Source organism: Hemiscyllium ocellatum, chromosome 15 (genome assembly GCF_020745735.1).
Source record: "Hemiscyllium ocellatum isolate sHemOce1 chromosome 15, sHemOce1.pat.X.cur, whole genome shotgun sequence".
In the NCBI taxonomy this organism is placed as follows: Eukaryota; Metazoa; Chordata; class Chondrichthyes; order Orectolobiformes; family Hemiscylliidae; genus Hemiscyllium; species Hemiscyllium ocellatum.
The window spans coordinates 10,547,478-10,572,305 of record NC_083415.1 but is presented as its reverse complement, the minus strand read 5'-3'; the positions used below and the strand labels follow the sequence as shown (position 1 = coordinate 10,572,305).

Below are 24,828 nucleotides of genomic sequence, written 5' to 3'. Positions count from 1 at the left end.
CTACTCAGTTAGCATTGCCGGAAGATTCCACAACATTCAAGGAACCACTCAACATTGCAGGGCATCTGATACAGTAGCAGCCGCCATTTGCCACTGCATTGGAGATTGGGGTGCACACCTTAAACAACCTGGACAGACCAGGATTGCCGGAACCTTCCAACGCTTAGAAACGTGCTGGACATGTCAAAATTGCTAGACTCCCTCCCCCTTCTGGAATGGGTTGAGAATACCATGGAATGAATTGGGATTCTGCGTGTTCTAACAAATTGGGAATGTTGTGGATGGACAGCCAGGGTTCAAATATCCAGTGTTTGGGGTTGTTCCGTTTGGGGGGGTCAAATCCCTTGATACACTTAGACAGGCAAAGTGTGCAATTTTTCCACAATACCTCCCAAGTCATTCAAAGTAATGGAACTCCGACTCTGCTGCCTCTAGAGGCACCAAGTGGTAAGCAACATTCAGCTTATTGAGTAGGCAGAGGCACCAGCTCATTCTTAACCATTTCTGAGCCTGGCAGAAATAACTGAAGGCACTGACCTTTCTTTGAATGAAACCCAAAACTTGATCCAGATAACCTGTGGAAAAGGACATGCCTGTTAATGGAATATGAATATCCTTTCACCTCTCTGACTGACTGAATTATTCTCCTTTTGATTTATTCCTGAGTTGACATTTTTCCAAATTCTCTCTTGTTCTAAATTAATGCCACTGGAGGAAACAGTGGTTCCTCTGTACCAGGCCTTCTCAGAATAACCTTCAGAATGCCTCCAGGCACCAAGGACCTGGGTTCGATTCCAGCCTTGGCCAACTGTCTGTGTGCAGTTTGCACATTCTGCCCATGTCTGTGTGGGCTTCTTCTGGATACTCTGGTTTCCTCCCACAATCCAAAGATGTGCAGGTTGGGTGAACTGGCCGTGCTAAATTGCCCATAGTGTTCAGGGATGTGTAGGTTTGGTGCATTAGTCAGGGAAATGTAGAGTCATAGGGTAGAGGAATGGGTCTGGGTTACACTTCGGAGAGTCGGTGTGGACTTGTCGGGCCAAATGGCCTGTTTCCTCACTGCAGGGATTCTATGATTCTGTGACTAACCCTCCTCGGGTCATCCATAACCTATGGATCCTCAGGCAAAATGTACACAGTCCCTCATTTTGACTCCTTCTCGATAATGGAGATATCCACGCTGTGTTCTCTCTCTCCCAAGCCAGTGAGGTTGACCCTGGGGCTGAGCAGAATAGTCCAAATGAGGGACGAACAACTATCTGTGTTACTGGGGGAATTTTACTTTATTTTGGAAATCCAAAGTTGTCTTCCACTGAAGACAGTTATTCTTTCTGAACAGTCTTCCCAACATCAAGCAACCTTTTAACTGACGGGCTGATAAATTCCATCATCAATTGGATAATCCTGGATTCAACAACCCATAAGTACCTCCTTGCTCTAATGCTGCTACTCCTGTCGAGCAGTTTGGAATGTTTCCCGACATTAGAAGGTGCTACATAAATACAACTTGTTGGTGGGTAGACTTTACGCAAATCTGACTTATTTGGACCATGGCATTCAAATGCAAGTTTCTTAAATGAGCTAGAAAGAAATCTAGCATGAACACAACCAATTCTCCTATAAAAGAATCAATTCCCCCTTTAGTGTTACATAATACTCTGGGGGCAATTTCAACCCAAGCTGTTTTTACTTTCTGCATTTAGGAGAGGTAATATTTTGCATGCTTTGTAGCTAAAACTTGATCCAAATTGACAAATGTGTGAGTTGGAGTAGAAAATATCTCTGCACTTTAGAGTAAGGAGTTGGCTCAACAAAAATGAAGTACCACAGGCATAACCCCACTGATGGGAGGTTACCATCATATTTAGATTAGATTCCCTACAGCTTGGAAACAGGCCCTTCAGCCGAACAAGTCCACACCGGCCCTCCGAAGGGTAACCCACCCAGACCCATTTCCCTCTGACTAATGCACCTAACACTATGGACAATTTAACATGGCCAATTCACCTGACATGCACATCTTTGGACTGTGGGAGGAAACCCACCCAGACACGGGGAGAATATGCAAACTCCACACAGACAGTCACCCAAGGCTAGAATCAAACCTGGGTCCCTGGCACTGAGAGGCAGCAGTGCTAACCACTGAGCCATCGTGTAACCCACAAAGCTTATAATAAGCAATTTCCATTGTAAACGCAAGCACAGGAATTTGCAATTTAGAAGTTGCCTCAAAAGTGTGATATAAATGCCAGTAACGAGAATCAAGGACTTGCAAACTGCCAAGTACAAGTAAGTATAAATGTTTTAATAAGTTTGGAAAAGTTTATATTAACCAGGATCAAGCCACAAGTCTGTTTCTTGGGAATATTGACCTAGGCTCTCACTAATACAGAGTGAAAAAATTGGCCAGGCTTTCATTTTAAAGCACATTTCGAGTAATTTTTTCATAATTTCCAGATGTCTAGGCCAAAATCTAACCCAGTCTTAAAATTGATAAATCTAGTTAACTGGCAGCTTTAAGCATGTTTTGGATAATCTATATCAAGGCTTTTTAATTGAATACTTGGCTAAGCCAAATCTATTATAAAGTTCCACAATATTCAGTGTAATTGTCAAAACTGAAGACTTACCTAACCTGCTGCAGATGAATAAAGCTATGCACAAGATAAGTAGCACAGCCAAAAAGCCAATTGCAACTTTGTAGGATTCATTGTTCTGGTATGGGATACCTGAAATGAAAGATCAAAGTTTATGGATTTAATTTTTTTTTAAATCAATATTTTGAATGCTCTCAGATTGATGTCGTTGACCAGAAACCTAGCTGGACCCAGCCCAACATGGCCACTCGATTAGACCTTGAGCCCCTTCCTTGCTGTCCTCAAGAAGCCTTCCTGTTAAACCGATATGTCTAGAGGTGTAGGAACGGACAGCCAAGATTTTGATCCAGTGACAGTGAAGGGACAGCGATATATTTCCAAGTGAGGATGGCAAATCGTTTGGGGGGGAATTTGCAGGTGGAGGTGGTTCATGTTTCCATTGCCTTTGTCCTTCTAGATAACGGGAGTAGCAATTGAAAGAGCTTTTAGTAAGTTGCTGCGGTGCATGCTGTAGATGGCTCATGCTGCTGCCACTATCACAGAATCCCTAACGGATGGAAGCAAGCATGCTGCCCATCAAGTCAAAACCAATCCTTCGAAATGCATCCAACTCTGACCCATCCCCGTACCCCAAACCTGCATTTCCCATCACCACCCCACATTGCCTGCACATCCCTGGACAGTATGGGCAATTTAGCATGGCCAATCCACTTAACCTGCACATCTTTGGACTGTGAGAGGACACCGGAGCACCCAGAGGAAACCCACGCAGACACGGGGAGAATGTGCAAACTCCAGTTTGAACCCAGCAGTGGAGGCAACACTACCATGCCTCCCTGATGGAGGGAGTGAATGTTTAAGATCCTTTTCTGATCCGTCCCAGATCAACACAGAGAATCAATCTTCTCAACACTCATCTAGGAATCAGTTGCACACCATAGGACAGCAATAGGAGCTTAGAATGTAGTTCCTTGGCTTTTTGGATTTGCTCCACCATCCAGTAACATCATGGCTCAGCGAATTGTGGTCTCAACCCCACTTTCCTGTCTGCACCCTCTGCCCTTTGATTCCCCTGTCAATCAAAAATCTAACTCATCTTGAACCAAATCAGTGCCCCAACCTCCACTACTTTCAGGGGAAGAGAATTACCCAAACCAACAACCACAAAGAGAAAGAAATTTGCCCCTTTGCCCCCATCTCTGTCTGATTAGGGAGATTTCTTATTCTCAAATTGTGTCCCCTAATTTCAGTCTCTCCTGCAAGAGGAAACATTCACACAGCATCCACCTTATCCAGGCCACTCAGGATCTTGCGGGTTTCCATGAGATCACTCTCGTTCTTCTAAACTATGAGCCCAAACATTCCTCATAGGATAACCTCCTCATCCTAGGATTGGGATAAGGGGGCCTATTTTTCCCAGAGTTCTACACTCCTCACAGTTTGACACACAAAAGATGGGCATTTGGAAACCCAGGGCTTGGATATCGAAGATCCCATTTACAAACCTACTCAACAATTTTCATTTAAATTGAGAGATTTGGGGTCATCCACACAACAAAGCCCAGATGGTGAAGACTACTCACCACACTCAACGTCGCTCCGTGCAGTGCCTGCTCGGATTTCTATCAGTCTGAGTGATGAACAGCTGTAAAGAAAGAAATGGCCATCAGCAGCAACAGAAACTCCCACCCCCCATCAAGAATAAACTCTGCAATCGGCAGAATCAATCCGCACTCTGCCCCTTCATTGATCTTTGATCGACAGGGAGGTGTGAAGTCACACTAGACCTTAGCACTGCTGGCTCAGAATTGGAGGAATATCCAGGCCAAGCTCTTGATAGCTAGCCAGGAGCACACGGACGGACATGGATACCTTGACAGGACGAGATCAGATTTAGCAGCCAGCACTTTTTCCCTTTCCAAATCCATTCCATTTCCCTCAGACCATGGACTTTCCAAGATGTGTCATTCTCCAGGTGCTACAGGACATTCATGAGGCCCCTTCTGGAAGACTGTGTCAGTTCTGATCACCCAGTTATATAGGAAGGATATTATTAAGTTTTACAGGGTTCAGAAGAAATTGGAGAAAGTGAGGACTGCAGGTGCTGGAGATCAGTGTCGAGAGTGTGGTGCTGGAAAAGTACAGCAGGTCAGGCAGCATCTGAAGAGTAGGTGAGTCGATGTTTTGTGAATAAGCCCTTCATCAGGGAGGTAATGGGGATGAGGGATAAATAAGGGACTGGGGATGGGGCTGGGAGGAAGGTAGCTGGGAAGGCAACAGGTGGGAGGTGATTGTGATAGGTCAGTGGAGAGTTTGGAGCAGATAGGTTGGAAGGAGGATGGACAGGTAGGACAGGTCAAGAGGGTGGTGCCAAATTTGAGGTAGTTGGAGTGGGGGGAAGAGGAGATTTGGAAACTAGTGAGGTCGATCTCGATACCCGTGTTGTTGAAGGGTCTCAAGGCAGAAGATGAGGCATTCTTCCTCCAGGTGGATTTGATTTGGCGTTGGAGCAGGCCCAGGACTACCATGTCCTTGGCGGAGTGAGAGGGTGGAGCTGAAGTGGTCAACCACAGGGTGGTGAGGCTGTTTAGTGTGTCCCAAAGATGTTCCCTGAAATGCTCTGCAAGTTGGCATCCTGTTTCACCAATGTAGAGGAGACCACATTGAGAGCAACAGATGCAGTAGATGAGGTGGGTGGATGTACAGGAAAATCTCTGCTGGCTGTGGAAGGATCCTTTGGGGCCTTGGGCGGAGGTGAGGGGGAAGGCGTGGGAGCAGGTTTTACACCTCTTCAGCTGGTAAGGGAAGGTGCCAGCAGTGGAGGATGGGTTGGTTGGAGGCATGGACCTAAAGAGGGAATGGCGAAGGAAATGGTCTCTATAGAATACAGACAGGAGTGGGGAGGGAAATATACCTCTGGCAGTGATGTCTAATTGTAGGTTGTAGAAATGGCAGAGGATAATGTGCTGTATCCAGAGAAGTTGAGGACCAGGGGATTTCTATCCTTGCTGCAGTTGGAGTGGTGGCTTTCAACGGCGGAGGTGCAGGAAGTGGAGGAGATGGGAAACTGCTGTCCTTGAAATAGGTGGCCACCTGGAGGGGAATTGCCGGAAATGGAGATGGAGCGGTCCAAGAAGGGAGGGAGGTGTCCGAGATGGTTCAGGCGAACTTGAGGTCATGATGAAAAGTGTTTGTGAAGTTGTGGTTGGATCAGCAGAAGATGAAGCAATGAAGGGCTTGGAGACCTTTGTCATGGCAGATGCAAGTGTATAGGGACTGAATATCCATGGTGAAGATGAGGCATTGGGGGTCAGGGAACCGAAAATCATGGAAGAAGTGGAGGGCATGGGTGATGTCCCAACTGTATGTGGGGAGTTCCTGGACTAAGGGGGTCAAGACGGAGTCAAGATATGAGGAGATAAGTTCCATGAGGCAAGAGCAGGCTGAGACGATGGATCGACCGGAGCAGTCAGGTTTGTGAATTTTGGGTAAGAGGTAGTACTGGGCGGTGCATGGCTCTGCGTCTATGAAGCTGGAGGCTGTGGGACAGGGATCCTCTGAGGTGTAATTCTGTACCCCTGTGTAATTCTGTACCCCACCCAGCCATGTAGCTCTGTCCATACAGAAGTGATGAGGATCTCACAACCACATCACAGCACCAGTTTTAAGCCCTGCCCAACCCCCCAGGCACCAATCCACAATATTCCTGTTTAACAGTGTTCCTGGAGAGTCAACCTGAAATGTACAATTCTGAATTTAACCACTTAGTTCAAGCAGCAAAGGCTTTGTTCAAGTACCTTACTTCTTGCAGCCAACTGTCTCAAATATATTAAAAATCGTGCACCCTGTTACAATGTGTGCCTCTAATGTTTTGATTTCTGTCATTATTGGACCCACCATTCCATTATAAAATCTTCAATGATACATTTACATAGGGGACTGACTATGTAAACATGTTAAACTGTAATTACACCCTCCTGTCAGAAGGGGTGCTAAAACGCTTCGATTTTGAGTCTCAACAGTTTACTGTCGAGAAGCTGCCATGAGGTTTACAGAATTATGATTTCAAGTCAAAGTTTCACACAAAAATAATAAAATATTTTGTTATACACATTAACCTGCACACAGTCACATTTTTGGGACTACTGGTACATTTTGATTGTGTGATACGCACAGCAGAAATTCATTGAGGTATCCAAGTTTCTTAGCAACACTTTTCTATGTTCTATGTTCAGGTGAGATTGTCACACTTTGTTATCAGTTAACAATTTTAAGAGGAGATCAAAGTTAAAAATCACACAACACCAGGTTATAGTCCAACAGGTTTAATTGGAAGCGCACTAACCTGGTGTTGGTGATGAAGGAGTGTCGCTCCGAACGCTAGTGTGCTTCCAATTAAACCTATTGGACTATAACTTGGTGTTGTGTGATTTTTGACTTTGTACTCCCCAGTCCAACACCAGCATCTCCAAATCTTAAGAGGAGATGGTGGGGTTGTGTTTACTATCACTAGCCTGACAGTGGCAGCAAAGAGCAACTGCCAAAAATACTACTTTAAGATGATGATTTGGAGGTGCTGGTGTCGGACTACAGTGAACAAAGTTATAACTCATAAAACACCAGATTATAGTCCAACAGTTTTATTTGGAAGCACTCGTGATATCGATGGTAGACATGATTTCCAAATAAATAAAGTGCTTCCAAATAAACCTGCTAGACTATTACCTGGTGTTGTCTGGTTTTTATCTTTAAGAAAAGGTAATGATTTTAACTAAGTTTCTGTACATTGTTAGCCTGGGACCCATTTTGCTTCTCTATTCCTGCAGACCTTTGCAATAAGACTATTACAAGGTAGCTACTATTAGTTCATTTAAGAATTTGTTCCATACCTTAAAATCATTAACTAATACAGCTGATTCTAATTTAACAAGTGATAACTCTGCAGGATTTTACAATAAGATAAACAAACATAACATGTGCCACATTTTTGCACCTCCCCTCACAAACTCCAACACACACATATAGACAGTTAGACACACAAGTTTATGTATAAATTAATATATAAACATGTATATTTAAACATCTGAACATGCAGGTATGCACACACAGGCATATATAATGTATATACACACACACACACATAATACACACTAGAACACATACCACATTCAGGGATTCCTGGCTTGTTCCAGATTTAAAAAGCATTAACAAATATAGCTTACTTTAAAATAATTCAATAATCAATAATGCTGCATGATTTTACAATATGACATGTACCTGTAAAACACTATGCAGTCCACACACAGACACACATATATGTATAACACATAGAACGTACCACCATGTGTATAAAAAATCTTACCTTGCATATCTCCTTTAAATTTTCCTCCTCTCACCTTAAATCTATGCCCCCTAGTATTTGACATTCCCTAGCATGTGAAAAAAATTCTGAATACCCACCCTATCAATGGCACACACCAATTTATAGACACATGCACACAAACATATGCACATAAGCACATGCACATTTACACAAATGAGCATGCAGACATACATACATACATTCACATGTACATGTGCATCAGTACGCACACACAAACACTCAGTCTAGATCACTCAGTACTATAAGCCAGAACAATTAAACAAAGAAAAGCATGTTCCAGAATCAATTAAGTTTTAGTAATAACCAATTATTAAATATTTATTATTTTTCAAAGTAGAAACACAATTTGTTTATACTTTGTGTTTCTGCGTAGGGGACGCATGGGGAACGTGCATATAGATGTATATGTGAACAAATACTGATAAATATATGTATGGGTGTACCCATATGTCTGTGTGCATATGCGCATGAGTGTGTCTGTGTGTCTGTCTGCATTTGTGTGCATGTGCTTGAAAAATCATGTGCAAGAGGCTGCAATGAGTAGGGTGTCTCTGTGGCTGTGGCTACATTCAATGTGAAATTTAAGAAAAGCTTGTCCTTTTTGGGACGGCATGGTGGCTCAGTGGTTAGCACTGCTGCCTCACAGCAGCAGGGTCCTAGGATCAATTCTGGCAACTGCACATTCTCCTTGTGTCTGTGTGGGTTTCCTCCCGGTGTGCAGGTTAGTTGGATTGGCCATGCTAAATTGTCTACAGTGCCCAGGGAGGTTCAGGCTAGGTGGGTTAGCTATGGGAAATGCTTGGGGGCAGTGGATGTGGCAGGGAAGCTCTTCGGAGGGTCAGTGTGGACCAACAAGCCTGCTTCCACGCCATCAGGATCATAGTCCATTCTACCTTTGGCTCCCTTTCAGATCCTGCGCTATGCATTTTCTATCCAGCAGAGGGAGCAAGACCAGAAGAACAAATTATCACGGCTGGTGGACACCAAAACTTTAATGGCTGCGTCAGCAAACTTTAAAACATACATGGAACAAAGTAATAGAAAGAGAAATCCTACTCCCTCCCCCTTTCTAAATTCAGCTGTTAACTCCATTACCCATCACTACTAGGCAAAAGTGAGTACTGCAGATGCTGGAGATTAGAGTCAAGACTGTGGTGCTGGAAAAGCACAGCCGGTCAGGCAGCGTCTGAGGAGCAGGAAAATTGACATTTCAGGCAAAAGCTCTTCACCAGGAATGAGGCTGGGAGCCTCGGGGATAGAGAGATAAAAGGGAGGGGGTGGGACTGGGGAGAAAGTAGCTGAGAGTGCAATAGATGGATGGACTTGGGGGTAAAGGTGATAGGTTGGAGGGGAGGGTGGAGCGGAGAGGTGGGAAGGAAGATGGACAGGTAGGACAGGTCATTGATGACGTGGGGCTGGAGGGTCCCAAGGCGGAAGATGAGGCGTTCTTCCTCCAGGTGTCAGGCGGTAAGGGAGTGGCGATGGAGGAGGCCCAGGATCTGCATGTCCTTGGAGGGGGAGTTGAAGTGTTCAGCCAAGAGGCAGTGGAGTTGGTTGGTGTGGGAGTCCCGGAGATGTTCTCTGAAGCGCTCTGCGCATAGGCGCCCTCTCTCCTGAATGTACAGGAGGCTGCATCAGGAGCAACGGATACAACAAGTGACATGTGTGGAAGTGCAGGTGAAACTTTGATAAATGTGGAACAGTCCTTTGGGGCCTTGGACAAAGTGAGGGGGGAGCATGGGCGCAGGTTTTGCAATTCCTGCAGTAGCAGGGGAAGGTGCCAAGAGGGGAGGGTGAGTTGGTGGCGCGCGTGGACCTGACAAGGGAGTCACGGAGGGAACAGTCTTTATGAAAAGTGGATCGGGGTGGTGGAGGGAAATATAGCTCGAGTGGTAGGGTCCGTTTGTAGTGACATCTCCAGGACGCCCTCTCCAAGTAACCCCACCACCCTGTGGCTGAACACTTCAACTCCACCTCCCATTCTGCCGAAGACATGCAGGTCCTGGGCCTCCTCCATCGCCACTCCCTTACCACCAGACACCAGGAAAAATAATGCCTCATCTTCCGCTTCAGGACTCTCCAACCCCATGGCATAAGTGTGGATTTCACCAGTTTCCTCATTTCCCCTCCCCCCATGTTACCCCAGTTCCAGCCTTCCAGCTCAGCACCATCCTCATGACCTGTCCCACCTGTCCATCTTCCTTCCCACCTATCTGCACCACCCTCCCCTCCGACCTATCACTTTTACCCCCACCTACATCCACATAGTGCCCTCTCAGCTATCTTTCCTCCAGCCCCACCCCCCTCCCATTTATCTCTCCACCCCTGATGCTCCCAGCCTCATTTCTGATGAAGGGCTTTTGCCCGAAACGTCGATTTTCCTGCTCCTCAGATGCTGCCTGACCTGCTGCACTTTTACAACACCACACTCTTGACTCTACCCATCACTACTGTCCATTCAAGTGGGGTTTGTGGTTGCAGAATCTACTCTTGACCAGCAATGACCAATATATCGCATTTGACAATACAATGTCCCAGTTGTAAGCTGTTAACACCCACTGCTTTGGTTCATAGCTAGGTACCAGGCCACAGTAACTAATACCATTACATAGTCATCAACTCTCCAGGAATTAATAAGTTATGTCCAGCACATGGCTGTCAGTAATTCAGGTGAAAATTCACACACATTATAAAAGAAATTGCATATTTTGATTGTCAGTTAAGAAAAAAAATCTCATTTGAGAAAAAAGGGCAATAAAACATATCATCCCATAAGATACAGGAGCTGGAGCAGACCATTAGGCCCACTACTCTGCCATTCAATAAGATCATGGCTGACCTTTCACCTCAACCCCATCTTGCTGCCTGATCCCCATATTCATTCATTTTCTTGGAATCTATCTATCCCAAATCTCAACACACACAGTAGTTGTTGACCCATCGCCCTCCGTCATGGAAGGAGACAGAGGGCAGTGGTGAAGGATTATTTTCCTGACAGGAAGCCTGGGCCCAGCAGTGTTCTACACAGCTCGATACTGAGTCAGCTTTTGTTTGTCCTTTAGATGAACTATTTGGATGAGAATGTGGAAGGCAATTAGTAGGTTTGTGGATGACAACAACTGGTAGCACAGTGGGCAGTGAAGAAGGCTATCTAAAGACTGTAAGGAGATCTTAATCAATTGGGCCAATGAGCTAAGCAGTGGCATATAGAGTTTCATTTGGATAAATGCAAGATATTGCATTTTAGTCAAACAAACAAGGGCAGAACTTAATGGTCGGGCCCGATGTAGTGATGTAGATCAGAGAGACCTGGGGGTTCCCATTCATAATTCCTTGAAATTTGTGTCACAGGTAGACAAGGGTTGTTTAGCACAATTGCCTTCATTGCTCATACCCTTCAATTTTGGAGTTGAGAAATCACATTGAGGTTGCACAGGATGTGGTGAGGCTCCTTCTGGAGTACTGTGTCCAGTTCGGAATGCCCTGCTCCAGGAAGGATATTATTAAATTGGAGAGGGTTCAGTATAAATTTACCAGGATTGTGCCAAGACTGGAGGGTTTGAGTTATAACAATAGGTTGGATTGGCTGGGACTTCATTCACTGGAGCATAGGAGATTTATAAAATCACGAGGGGCATGGATAGTGTGAATAGCAAGAGTCCATTCCCTAGCGGGGGCAAGTTCCAAACTATAGGGCAGATCTTTAAGGTGAAAGATTGAAAGGGGAGGTGAAGAGCAATTCTTTTTAAACAGAGGTTCATGTGTAGATGAACTGTCAGAGGACGTGGTGGATGTAGATACAGTAACAACAATTAAAAGACATTTGAATAAGTGCATGAATAGGAAGGGGCAGGAGAAAGCAGGCAAGTGGGACGAGTTTAGTTTGGGAACTTGGGTAGCATGGACTAGTTGGACCAAAGGGTCTGCTTCCATGTTGTATGACTCTATAATGAACCTGCACGGACATGTCCAATTGCAGTTAGATATACCCTGCAGACCATTATTAAAGCTAGGTTTCTATTTAAATGACCACGATAACTAGCAGTTAGAGGAGGCAAGTGTTGGACCATCTACGACAGGCACTTTCTCTTCCAAAAAGGGCATTCAGAAAGCTTGTTCTAATCAATCCAGGTACTTACTCCGTCCATTTCTTACAAGGCTCCGTGAAAGACATCACATTTGAATAGAATCCAGTTTTGCATGCCTCGCAAATTGTTTTCTGAAATTTTCGGTCACCTGGTCCAGAGGTGGGAGAGAATGACACCATTATAGATTCGCCAGCAACCCATCACTACAGCTAATTTGCTGCTTGCTAGCTGAAGGGTTTCGAATGAAAACACCCGTGCAAAAGGCAACAAGCCTCGGAAATGTAGAAGGTCCCAACAATCCTTAGAATCAAAGAAACTTAATGCACAACAACAGAGCACTCAGCTCAATCCACCTAAAGTAGCTCATTGGAACAGTTAGTTCCTACTCTGTCCCATCACCCTGCAACTATATTATTTCCTTTTCAAGTCTGTAGCCAATTTCCTTTCAAAAGTTCCAACTGCACATACTTCCATCGCCCTTTTCCGGGATATAGCAATTCAACATGGAACAACTCAGCTGGTTACTTAGCCACATATCCTATAACTGTGTCCTGGAGGTACTGACTCTCCTGTTAATGAAAATAGCTTCTCCTGGCCGAAATTACCGATATTGAAAATAATTTATTCAAGAAAAAAAAATTCACCCAAAGTCTGATACTGATCAAAAAAAAAGATCAAACTTTCTCATTTAATGAGAGAAGGTTTCTGATTTGTAAAAATAATCAGCTACATATTGACTGTAGTGAGTGGATGCACCAGGTAAAGCAGATTCTGGACCATAGTGCTGGAAGAGCACAGCAGTTCAGGCAGCATCCAACCAGGTAAAGCAGGCCTGGCGTGTACTGTTCCAGTGACAGCAAAGTGAAGGGGGTTAGGTGGGGGAGGGGAAGAGTGGTGTTGGATGGGGAGGCGGCAGGTGGAGGCAGTTACAATTCCCAATCAAGAAAGGATGAACTGTGATGCTCCCCACCACTGAATAGCGTACCATAACCCAGGCTTACACTTCTGCCGCCTGGGGAGCTGTATCACAAGAGGCAGCGCCCTTAAGTAAGCAGGAGGAAGAAATCCAAGTGGATGGCATTGCCTTATATTCTAAGCCTCAATAACAGCATGAACAAACCTCCTTTTGGATCCCAATTCCACACCCAGTTAGATGGAAACATCCTGGGATTTGACTGTGAAGATTTCCTCCCTAAGGTTGTGATGTGATTGAGCTGTGAAGTGTCTTACCCAAGAGCCGATGAGCTCCGACTTTAATTGACACATTCCCTGGGCCGCACTGGCTGAAAGCGCCTCACTGCTGCCTCTGTTCATGTGGCTCAATAACCGAGGCTGAAGCCTAAGGTGCAGTACGACTTGCTTCCGTTCAATACCTTGCTCAGCGACAGGTTTACAATCTAACTGCAAGCATCGGGAATATCCCACTCTCTGCCACATTAAGGTCAACACCACAGGAAGTAAAACTAAAGCCTGGTACTGCATGGATTGATCAGATGTGCTCTTTTTACACAGCATGACTCCCCATCAGTAACTACCTTGATGGTGCAAGTTGAATTGCTTCATAATAGCTCCCCAATCCCAAAAGGCCTTCAGCAAAACCGAAGGCCGTTTCATCCGTGCTCCAACACTGGCATACTGGCATCTCACCTGGAATTGTGACTCCTTCACCAGGACGACATGCAGTATCAGAGTGACAGATCTCACAGTCTTTATTAGGACAATGCATTCCTTGTTTACACAGACACTCCACATCTCTCAGCAGGTCACCAGGTTTCACAACTTCAAAACCTCCTAAAAAAAAGGGAAGTGCAGACATTAGTTCTTCAGCATGGAACATCTAACAAGATCCATTCATCATTCCCTCTCACTTCACCATCAGACAACAATTGTTTCCCATTTGAACATTTAAAACTGTGCCTGTGCTGCTGTACCAGGGTAGAGAGTGAGGAAGAGGTGGACATTGTGTCACCTTCGTACACCAGCAGTAAATTCCCACACTGACCAAACTCTCCTCCCACATTTACCTCTTTGTGTGTCATAGAGCCATGGAGCACAGAAACGGACCCTTCAGTCCAGCCAATCCATGCTGACCATAATCTCAAACTAAACTAGTCCCACATGCCTGTACTTGGCCAACATCCCTCCAAACCTTTCCCATTCATGCACTTATCCAAATGTCTTTTAAATGTTGTAACTGTATCCACATTCACACTTCCTCTGGCAGTTCGTTCCACATACCAACCGCGCTCGGTAAAAAGTATTGCTCCTCATGTCTTTTTTAAAATCTTTCCCCTCTCAGCTTAAAAATATGATCCCTAATCTTGAAATGCCACACCCTAGAAAAAGATACGTTATCTATATGATTCATGACTTTACAAACCTTAATAAAGTCACCTCTCAACTTCCTACACAGCAGCAAAAGATGTCCCAGCCTATCCATCCTCTCCTTATAGCTCAAACCTCCATTTCCAGCAACATTCCGGTAAATCTCTTCTCAACCCTCTCTCTGAACATCTTTTACCTTTTCAGTCCTTAATTCTAATCTGCGTTTGTATGTTGCATTTATTTCAGCAACTAATACATTCACTGTCTTTCTTTAACACAAGTAAATCTGATTAAATTGAACCCTTTTAAAACATAAATATATTCAGATTGGGAAAGGTATCCATGAGGAAGGGGATCCTTTGCATGAAGTTAACCTTGTTGAAACCAATAGACAGTGGGGTTGAATAAAGAAAGGGAGGCCGTTCTTCCCTCCTCACCCAGATTCGAATTGGGGCCCCTCACTGGGTGACCAGTCATAGCGTCCCTCCATTATTCACATAGTTCAGAAAAAGCTTTCTTTGCGGGACTATTTGCCTCTTAACCCATCCATTAGGGTGGATCAATTGATTTCAAAAATGGCAACTGTCTGTTGCAACAAAACCAAATCAAAATGTGCATCACAAGACAAACTATGGTCAAGACCCACAATCCATCACTCTGTACTGTTGCACTTTGGGAAATTCTTCAAAGTTGTTAAAAACGTCACTTCAAAACTTTAACCCTTGGTACAGTAAAACTAGTCAGAGCCCATTTTGGACAGAGCTCATCCTTAGACTTAGTTGAGTTCCAAGTGTCATTATTTCATTTTTGCATCCTTCTTTGAAAACGCCCCAGTTTATTGATTGCATATTTTAATACTCAGATGCCAGCAAGAAATATCCTTGTCCGCAGCTTGGAAAGTTGAGGATTTTAATGCGTCCCTGTTGTCTGGCTAGTGTGAGGGCCATGCATATCCAGGGAATGTTCATTCCCAGTTTGTGTTGCTAGCTGTCTGGTGTAATGGTAGAAAGGAGGAGGAAATAAAGATTTACATTGAGACCGGAACCAACAAAAAGTACCAGGAGGCTAAGGTGGGAAAGGCCAACATTACAGAGGTGGAAGTAAACAGTCTTGGTGTAAAAGCTAAGTTACAAAGGTCAGAGAGTTCTCGATTCACTTCCCGCTTTTTGCTCAATTTACGGATCTTGTTCAGGAGCTAACAAAGGTTTCTATTCATCATAGTTTCATGGGCTCTGCTGGGTATGAACAAAGAAAATGATAACTGGTAATTACAGAATAGTTTACATATAACTGCAAAACATTCCATGGTGGTTTATAGCGAGCATAGCACTCTTAAAGTATTTTCACTGTGCTAAAGTAGGCATCAGAGTTGAAAATGTGTTGCTGGAAAAGCGCAGCAAGTCAGGCAGCATCCAAGGAGCAGGAGAATCGACATTTCAGGCATGAGCCCTTCTTCAGGAATGAGGAAACTTTCCTCATTCCTGAAGAAGGGCTCATGCCCGAAACACCGATTCTCCTGCTCCTTGGATGCTGCCTAACCTGTTGCGCTTTTCCAGCAACACATTTTCAGCTCTGATCTCCAGCATCTGCACTCCTCACTTTCTCCTAATGTAGGCATCACACAAGCCAATTTGAAAACATCAAGCTCCCACAAACAAGAAAGGGATAAACATCACCTGTTTGGCTGCAAAATAAAGACCAGGGCCTTGGGCGAACACAGCTCCAGTGCGGAAATGCTCAGTCGGATAGGTGGAATCTCTCCAGGGAAACAAAGTTTAACCTTCAGGTTCCTTCATCAGGACAGAAGCAGGATAGAAACACAGGGCTTGGAAAATGAGAAAGAGGAGAGGGAGTGAAGAACAAAAGGAGTCATTGAAAATTAAGGACAGAGGGCTGGAGAGAGTAAATGATAAAAGGGTTTACAGTGAGGGGAAGAAACGTAGAATGCATTCAAATGAGGTGCTAGGGGCTGGATAGCAGCAGTTAAAATGTGATATGACAGACCAATAAAAGAAAAGAGAAACAGACTGCAGCAAAAAGGAAAGCGGGGACAGAGTTAACTCTCCAGAGTGGGGCAGATCTCCAACTCAACTTCAAACATTGAACCTGAGAAAAGGTTGCCAGACATCACAGAGCTCCATGTCACCTCTTACAAGAAACAAACATTTGCCCTCAGAAATGGACTTGAAACAAATTAAGTCAAAAAGTGTGGTGCTGGAAAAGCATAGCCGGTCAGGCAGCATCCAAGGAGCAGGAGAGTCGACATAAGCTTTCAGGCATAAGCTCTTCATCAGGAACATTGTCTCCTGCTCCTCGGATGCTGCTGGACCTGCCGTACTTTTCCAGTGCCACACCTTTTGACTCTGATCTCCAGTATCTACACTCCTCACTTTCTCCTTGAAACAATCTGAGTCCACTTTCGGTACAAGTTGTGTGGGTCAGTGCTCCCCCTCCCCCTCCACCCCTCAGAGAGACCGATGTGCTGTCAGTCCCCCATTCCCCACGTGAAAGGGGTAAGTGAGAGCACAGGCTGGTGGGGATTTCCACCTGCAGCCATTTGAATGTTGAAACAAAACTCCCAGTCGCGGTGGATGGAACATCATTCCACATACAGGCTGACTGGAAGGTGATGAGTGATCTGCTGCGACTGGAGATCTGATGACGCAATGGTCTCAAATCCCCTGCGTCTACTGACCACTCTGACCTGACAGAGTGCATTTTCTTCCTCTTCATCAAAACGTGAATCCCCAGGAGTGAACAAGAATGCAATGAGGGCTTCTGTTGACTACAGGAAAGATCAAGGCTTATTATCACTCAAGCCCTAACGGAATTATTCCTTCAGCCCATCGGTTACAAGCGTGGAGAACTGGTAGGAGCTGGTTCCTGCTACAGACCTTTGAAGAACAGTGCGTTCGGGTATCTATGTCTCTCATACGGTGAGTTCACATGTGCCCAGTGTTTAATCACTTGTACGGCACAAATCAATGGCAAGTACTGTTAAAATTTCCCCTATTCACCTTGCTGAGACAGCAGGTCACTGTGAAGATGTAACATTGCTCCCTCTGGCTAAAGCTGATAACTCAATTACTTCAGGTTCAAGGCTAGGGCTTTCACATTGCAAACCCCTCCATCCCAATGCAATATCAGAAATTCCCACCCGATACATTTCACACTGGGGAGAGGGGTAGGGTCAAAGTTCACACATACTGTAATTCCACAGGTATATCAACTCCCAACAAAAGGATTACAGGCTGGGAGAGCTACACTGGCGGAGGGTCGGTACTGAGGGAGTGCCGCACTGATGGATTGTCAGTACAGAAGCAGAGCTGCACTCTCAGAGGGTCAGTAATGAAGGAGTGCTGCACTGTCAGAGGGTCAGTACTGAAGGACTACTGCACTGTCAGAGGGTCAGTATAGAAGGAGTGCTGCACTGTCAGAGGGTCAGTTCTGAGGGAGTTCTGCACTGTCAGAGGATCAGTACAGAGGGAGTACTGCACTGTCAGAGAGTCAGTACAGAAAGAGTGCTGCACCACTGTCATATGGTCAGTACAGAAGGAGAGCTGCACTGCCACAGGGTCAGTATGGAAGGAATGCTGCACTGCCAGAGGGTCAATACAGAAGGAGCGCTGCACTGTCAAAGGATCAGTACCGAAGGAGCGCTGCACTGTCAGAGGGTCAGTACAGAGGGAGTGCTGCACTGTCAGAGGGTCAGTACAGAGGGAGTGCTGCACAGTCAGAGGGAGTGCTGCACTGTCAGAGAGTCAGTACAGAAGGAGTGCTGCACTGTCAGAAGTTCAGTACAGAGGGAGTGCTGCACTCTCAAAGGGTCAGTACAGAGGGAGTGCTGCACTGTCAGAGGGTCAGTATTGAGGGAGAGTTGCACTGTCATGGGAGTCAGTACTGAGGAAGTGCTGCTCTGTCAAAGGGTCAGTACTGATGGAGTGCTGCACTGTCAGAGGTTCAGTACAGAAGGAGTGCTGCACTGTCAGAGGGTCAGTGTTGAGGGACTGCTGCACTGTCATGGGGTCAGTACAGAAGGTGAGCTGCACTGTCAGAGGGTCAGTACTGAGGGAGTGCTGCACTGTCAGAGGGTCAGTACTGAGGGAGTGCCGCACTATCAGAGGGTCAATATTGAGGGAGTTCTGCACTGTCAGAGGGTCAGTACAGAAGGAGTTCTGCACTGTCACAGGGTCTGTATAGAGAGAGAGCTGCACATCAGAGGGTCTGTATAGAGGAAGTGCTGCACTGTCTTCTGTCATTAATGCATTGCTATTTGTGGCATTTCATTTGGAACTGCAGTAGTCAATTTCAACATGACAGTAGTGACTCCTTCCCAAAAGTACTCCAGTAAAAGGTTGACGTAAGGTCACAACAGAGACTATAAAGTTGCAATTACCGTTACACCCTCCCAAATTCAGAGATATTGATTCACCCTCCTGCTTATGCTGACAATCCCCTTCCCTCATTTGTCTCGAGCAAACCTATTGTTTTCCGGTCAGCTCCTGCCATGCCAAAGGCCGGATGGGCAATTCCAGTGATAGAAACTCTCCTGGAAAACACATGGCGTGCAAACAGCAGCGCTGTGAAGGTAAAGGTGAGGACTGGGCAGCAGGGAGATGGTGAAGGGCAGGAAGTGAGGGGAGGGGAGATGGTGGGGAGCTGGGAGTTGCAAGTGATGGGGGGGGATGCAAGTTGAGGTTCAGGAGCAATATTAAAGTACAGAATGCAGAGTGGTACTGAAGGAAAGAGGGATAGTGATGTTAAGAAGAAAGCCAATTGATGAGGAGCATTGTAAGAGAAATGTTTTGAGTGTTGGAGGCGGGAGTGACATGGAACTGCATGGAGGGAAGGGCTGATAAGTAACATGGTGGGCCAGCAGAGCTGGGAAATCAATGAGAAATGCAGCTGGGAGTGGAGGATTTGTGGATCTTATTTCTACTTAGGTCTGTGGCGGGCAAGTCATTGAGTGTATTTAAGATAGAGATAGACAGCATCTTGATTAGTAAGGGGATCAAAGATTACAGGGGGAAGGCAGGAGAAGGGGGATTGAGAAACATATCGGCCATTATTGAATGATGGAGCTAACTCGATGGACAGGAATGGTATTGGGAATCGGATCAGTTTCAGTTCCAAAGAAATTGCATTTCAGACATGAACCCTCAACTGTTTCTCTTTCCTCAGACCTGCTCCAGCACTTCCTGATTTATCCCAGATTTCCAGCATCACCGGAACTTTGCTCCATTACCAATATTTTTACTTTATTTTATCTTTAGTCATCAGTGTAGAATTATCTCACATGAGGCCCTCTACTTCCTGGAGAAAGCAAGAAAAAGCAGCCCACATTGGTCTGACCTGGGGCGAGGCGAATTGAAGAGTTGAGTAACTGTGTTCGAGCCTTGTGCTCCGTGAGCATCTTCACCCAGCTCACCACATGTGACAAAACACATTCACTAAGAACCAACACCAACCCAGCACTCACAAGGTCAAAAGCACATCCACACTCCCACTTTAATCTGAGGTTGATATACCACATCCTGTAACAGTCACTTTTAGAAGGAACAGTCAAATTACTCAGAGTCATCACGGTGATTCTAATAGTCAGCAATTTCCTCACTCACCACATGACTTTCCATTGGTAACCTTCCTCTCCCACAGATACTGCCTGAGAACCAATAATGGTCGCTGGCTTTTACCTAGCATCTTTCACAACCTCATGATGTCCTTGAGGAGAACTCTAAAGCCAACAAAGTGCTTTCGAGGTCCTACCATGGCTGTAATGCTGGAAGTGAGGTGACCAATTTCTGCACAGTGAGATCCAACAAAACAGCAACGTGATCATGACCAGGTCATCTGTTCTACTGACGTCATGTGTCGAGGTAAATACTGACCAGGTGGCTACTGAAACATAGAAAATATGAGCAGGAGTAGGCCATTCAGCCCTTTCAGCCTGCTCCACCATCCAATAGGATCGTGACTGATCATCCAAGTCAGTCCCCTGTTCCTGCTTTCTCCCCACAACCTTTGATCCATTAAGGCCTATACCTAACCCCTTCTTGAAGACATTCATTTGGCATCAACCGCTTTCTAGGGAAGACAATTCCACAGGCTCACCACATTGTGGATGAAGAAATCTCTCTTCATTTCAATCCAAAATAGCCTACCCCATGTCCTTAGACTGTGAAACTGGTTCTGTTTAGTGAAACAGTGTCATGAGTTTATTACATAGACTTTGGGAAACAGGTTAGGCCTCAGTTTATAGTATCCAATCTAAAAGTCAGCTCTGCATCAATCCCTGTACTATGCTGAGTTGGCAGTCTGGATTTCATGTCCACATCTCTGGAGTGGAACTTGAACTCAGTTTTCTGACCAAACTACTATCCACTGAATGACAACTCATAACTGTCTGGGCAGCCAGACAGGAGGAATTTAGGGGAACAGATAACTAAAGCTGAGGAATTGCTGAATTGATATAAGGGTGGGAAACAGGGGGAAAACCAATGAGAAGTTTATTTGAGAAAAATAAAAGTACCTGTTGAATCGCAAACTGTGTGTGACTGACAATGATCTTCCATGGTCCAGGCAGGTTGGTAGAAGCCATGCTGGCAAGGTCTACAACTGGAGTATTCGCTTAAATTACACTTCGCCACTAAGAATGAACCTGCAAAATATAAAGGCACCCATCAAATGGGAGACATTCACCTTGTTTGGTAAGGATTATGGCTTTGGAAGAAGTCAAGAACTTTCATTTAGAGAATGAATTATTTTGTTTCCCTCAGAAACAATTCACAACCCTTCACATGATGAATAACTCTGAAACGGCTGTCACTGTGAGACAGGGCAGAAGTGACAGCCATTTTATATTTGACGTCATCATCCCACAAACTGGGAATGGCTAATTAGGCTGGTGATGTCTGCTTCACCTGGAAATGCACAGCCAGTCAGGCAGCATCAGAGGAGCAGAAGAGTTGATGTTTCAAGCATAATGCCTTCATCAAGTCTCATTTTAACATCTCACCAAAAAATTGAGCACTCCCCTCTACCTGCCCTGCAATATCCATTTTGGAGTTTGTCTCAATCCCATAACTCTCTGTTCTTATATAACAATAGTAACATTTGTGAATAAAAAAAATCTGTCTCTCTTATTAAGGATCCCTGCTTCTTTGCTGATTGCTATTTTAGTTTTGTTTCTCCCCCACCTCTCCTTTTTCTCGCTATCAATTTTTCCCTTATTGTTCCTGCTCGGGTTTTTTTCCCAAACTCAAGCAGAAACAGTGGAGGAGAACTCAATCTGGGCAAGTACTGAGCATCTACGGCCTGACATTTCCTCCAACCAGGATCGTTCCCCTAGGCACTCACTGCCACACCTGAAGGACTGGAGGCCTGTGACCATCAGTGTGCCGCAAGGATCGATGCTGCTTTTCATCATTTACATAAATGTTAATGTGAATATAGGAGGTACAGTTAGTATGTTTGCAAATGACACCAAAATTGGTAGTGTTGTGGACAGCAAAAAAAGGTTACCTCAAAGTACAATGGACCTTGATGAGATGAGCCAATGGGCCAAGGAATGACAGGTGGAGTTTAATTTAGATAAATGTGAGATGCTGCATTTTGAAACTGCAAATCAGGGCAGGACTTAATGGTAAGGTCCTGGGGCGTGTTGCCAAACAAAGAGACCTTGGAGTCCAGGTTCATAGTTCCTTGAAGGTGGATTCGCAGGTTGACAGGATATGGAGGAAGGCATCTGATACACTTGCCTTTTTTGCTCAGTGCATTAAGTATACGTGTTGGGAGGTCATGTTACAGCTATAAAGGACATTGGTTAGATCACTTTTGGAATACTACATTCAGTTCTGGTCTCCCTGCTATAAGCATGATGTTGTGAAATTTGAAACAGTGCAGAAAAGATTAACAAGGATGTTGCCAGGGTTGGAAGGTTTGAGCTACAAGGAGAGACTGAATGGGTTGGGCCTATTCAGCCTATTTTCATTAGAATGCCAGGAGCTAAGGGGTGACCTTATAGAGGTGTATAAAATCATGAGGGGCACAGAAAGGGTAAATATCCAAGGTCTTTTCCACAGGGTATGGGGAGTCCAAAACTAGAGGGCATAGGTTTAGGGTGGGGGGGTGGGGGGGGGGGGGGGGAGGCGGGATGATTTAAAAGGCACCTAAGGGGCAATGTTTTCATATGAACTGCCCAGGCTGACAGATATAAACAGAAGTCAGGCTCACTGAAGCTCAGTTTCTAAGGGTGGCACGGTGGCTCAGTGGTTAGCACTGCTGCCTCACAGCACCAGAGACCCGGGTTCAATTCCTGCCTCAGGCAACTGTCTGTGTGGAGTTTGCACATTCTCCCCGTGTCTGCGTGGATTTCCTCCGGGTGGTCAGGTTTCCTCCCACAGTCCAAAGATGTGCAGGCTAAGTGAATTGGCTGTGCTAAATTGCCCATTTCGTTAGGGGAATGGATCTGGGTGGGTTGCCTTTGGAGGATCAGTGGGGACTTGTTGGGCCGAAGGGCCTGTTTCCACACTGTAAGTAATCTAAGTGTCAGAGATTCTGTTCTCTCGGACAGCTGGTCCTGAGGAAGCCAGACCAGTTTCATAGTAATAGAAGGAGTAGGCCATTTGGCCCATCGAGCCTATTCCACCTTTCATTAAGATCATGGCTGATCTATCCATCGTTTCAGCTCCTCCTACCTCCAACATCCCCAAAACCCTTAATTCCCCAACCACGCAAAACCAATCCAACTTGTCTTGGATATATTTAATGAAACTGCCTCTATTGCTTCCTTGGGCAGAGAATTCCATAGATTCACTAGTCTCTTAAAAACAACAGTTCCTCCTCATCTCTGTCCTAAATCTACTCCCCCTAGTCTTGAGGCCATGGTTCCAAGTCCTAACCTCATCCCCCAGTGGAAACAACTTGCTTGCCTCTATCTTATCTATCCCTTTCATAATTTTATATATTTCTATATTTTCCCTCTCAATCTTTTAAATTCTAGAGAAAACAGTCTCAGGCAACTCAACTTTTCCTCATAGGGTAGACCCTTCATCTCCAGAGTTAACCTGGTGAACCTCCTCTGCATTGTCTCCAAAGCCAGGATATCCTTCCTCAAACAAGGAGACCAGAACTGCACACAATACTCCAGGTGTGGCCTCACCAACACCTTGTACAACTGCAGCAGAACCTCCCTACTTTTAAATCCAATCCCTCTGGCAATGAAAGCCAATATTCTATTTGCCTTCCTGATTACCTGTTGCACCTGCAAATCAACTTTTAGCAATTCATGTACGAGCACTCCTAAGTCCCTCTGCCACAACAGCATGCTGCAGTCTTTCACCATTTAAATAATACTCTGAACTATTATTTTTACTTCCAAAGTGGATAACCTCACATTTACCAATATTGTACTCTGTCTGCCAGACCCTTGCCCACTAGTTTAACTTATTTAAATCTCTCTGCAGACCCTCCACATCCTCTGCACAGTTTGCCTTTCCACTCAATTTAGTGTTATCAGTAAACTTGGATACATTACACTCCGTCTTCTCTTCCAAATCATTTATATATATCATGAACATTTGCGGGCCTAACTCTGACCCCTGCTCCACCCTGCTCACCACTGACCTCCAACCAGAGAAACACCCATTTATCCCGACTCTCTGCTTTCCATTGGTAACCAGTCCTCTATCCATGCCAGTACATTCCGTGCAACTCTAGGCATTCTTATCTTATGGATGAGTCTTTTATATGGCACCTTATCAAAAGCCTTCTGGAAATCCAAGTATACAACGTCTAACTGTACCTCTCATTCCACCATGCTTGTTACATCCTCAAAGGACTCCAGTCAGTTTGTCAACACGACATTCCCTTCCTGAATCCATGCTGCGTCTGCTTGATGGGATACCTTTCCACCCAGGTGTCTTACTATTTCTTTTAATGATAGCCTCCAGCACCTTCCCGACCACAGATGTTAAGCTAACTGTCATATAGTCACCTGCCTTTTGACTACACCCTTTTTAAACAACAATGTGACATTCACTGTCTTCCAGTCCACCAGGACCTGCTTGGAGTCCAGTGAATTTTGGAAAATTACCTCTAACACATCTACTATAACTTCTGCCATTTCTTTCAGCATCCTGGGACCAAGGGACCTATCTACCTTTACACCCTCAGGTTTGCTCAATACTATCCCTTCAGTGATAAGCTGAACATGTGTTGCTGGTTAAAGCACAGCAGGTTAGGCAGCATCTCAGGAATAGGGAATTCGACGTTTCAAGCATAATCCTATCTACCTGCGACTGCACTTTCAAGGAGCTATGAACCCGCACTCCAAGGTCTCTTTGTTCAGCAACACTCCCCAGGACCTTACCATTAAGTGTATAAGTCCTGCTAAGATTTGCTTTCCCAAAACACAGCACCTAGCACATAATCAAGT

General features: G+C 45.1%; 1 protein-coding gene across 1 annotated transcript in view; it reads right to left on the bottom strand.

Moving 5' to 3' along the window:
- LOC132822890 (tumor necrosis factor receptor superfamily member 5-like) overlaps positions 1–24,828 on the bottom strand; it is a 69,919-nt gene that overhangs the window by 5,911 nt on the left and 39,180 nt on the right. Inside the window, exons 3-8 of the mRNA XM_060836278.1 lie at positions 20,923–21,051; positions 13,716–13,859; positions 12,120–12,216; positions 4,181–4,242; positions 2,631–2,729; positions 538–575 (exon numbers count right to left, since the gene is read on the bottom strand). Of these exons, the coding sequence (XP_060692261.1) occupies positions 538–575; positions 2,631–2,729; positions 4,181–4,242; positions 12,120–12,216; positions 13,716–13,859; positions 20,923–21,051 (569 nt within the window). The remainder of the gene's footprint in view (positions 1–537; positions 576–2,630; positions 2,730–4,180; positions 4,243–12,119; positions 12,217–13,715; positions 13,860–20,922; positions 21,052–24,828) is intronic.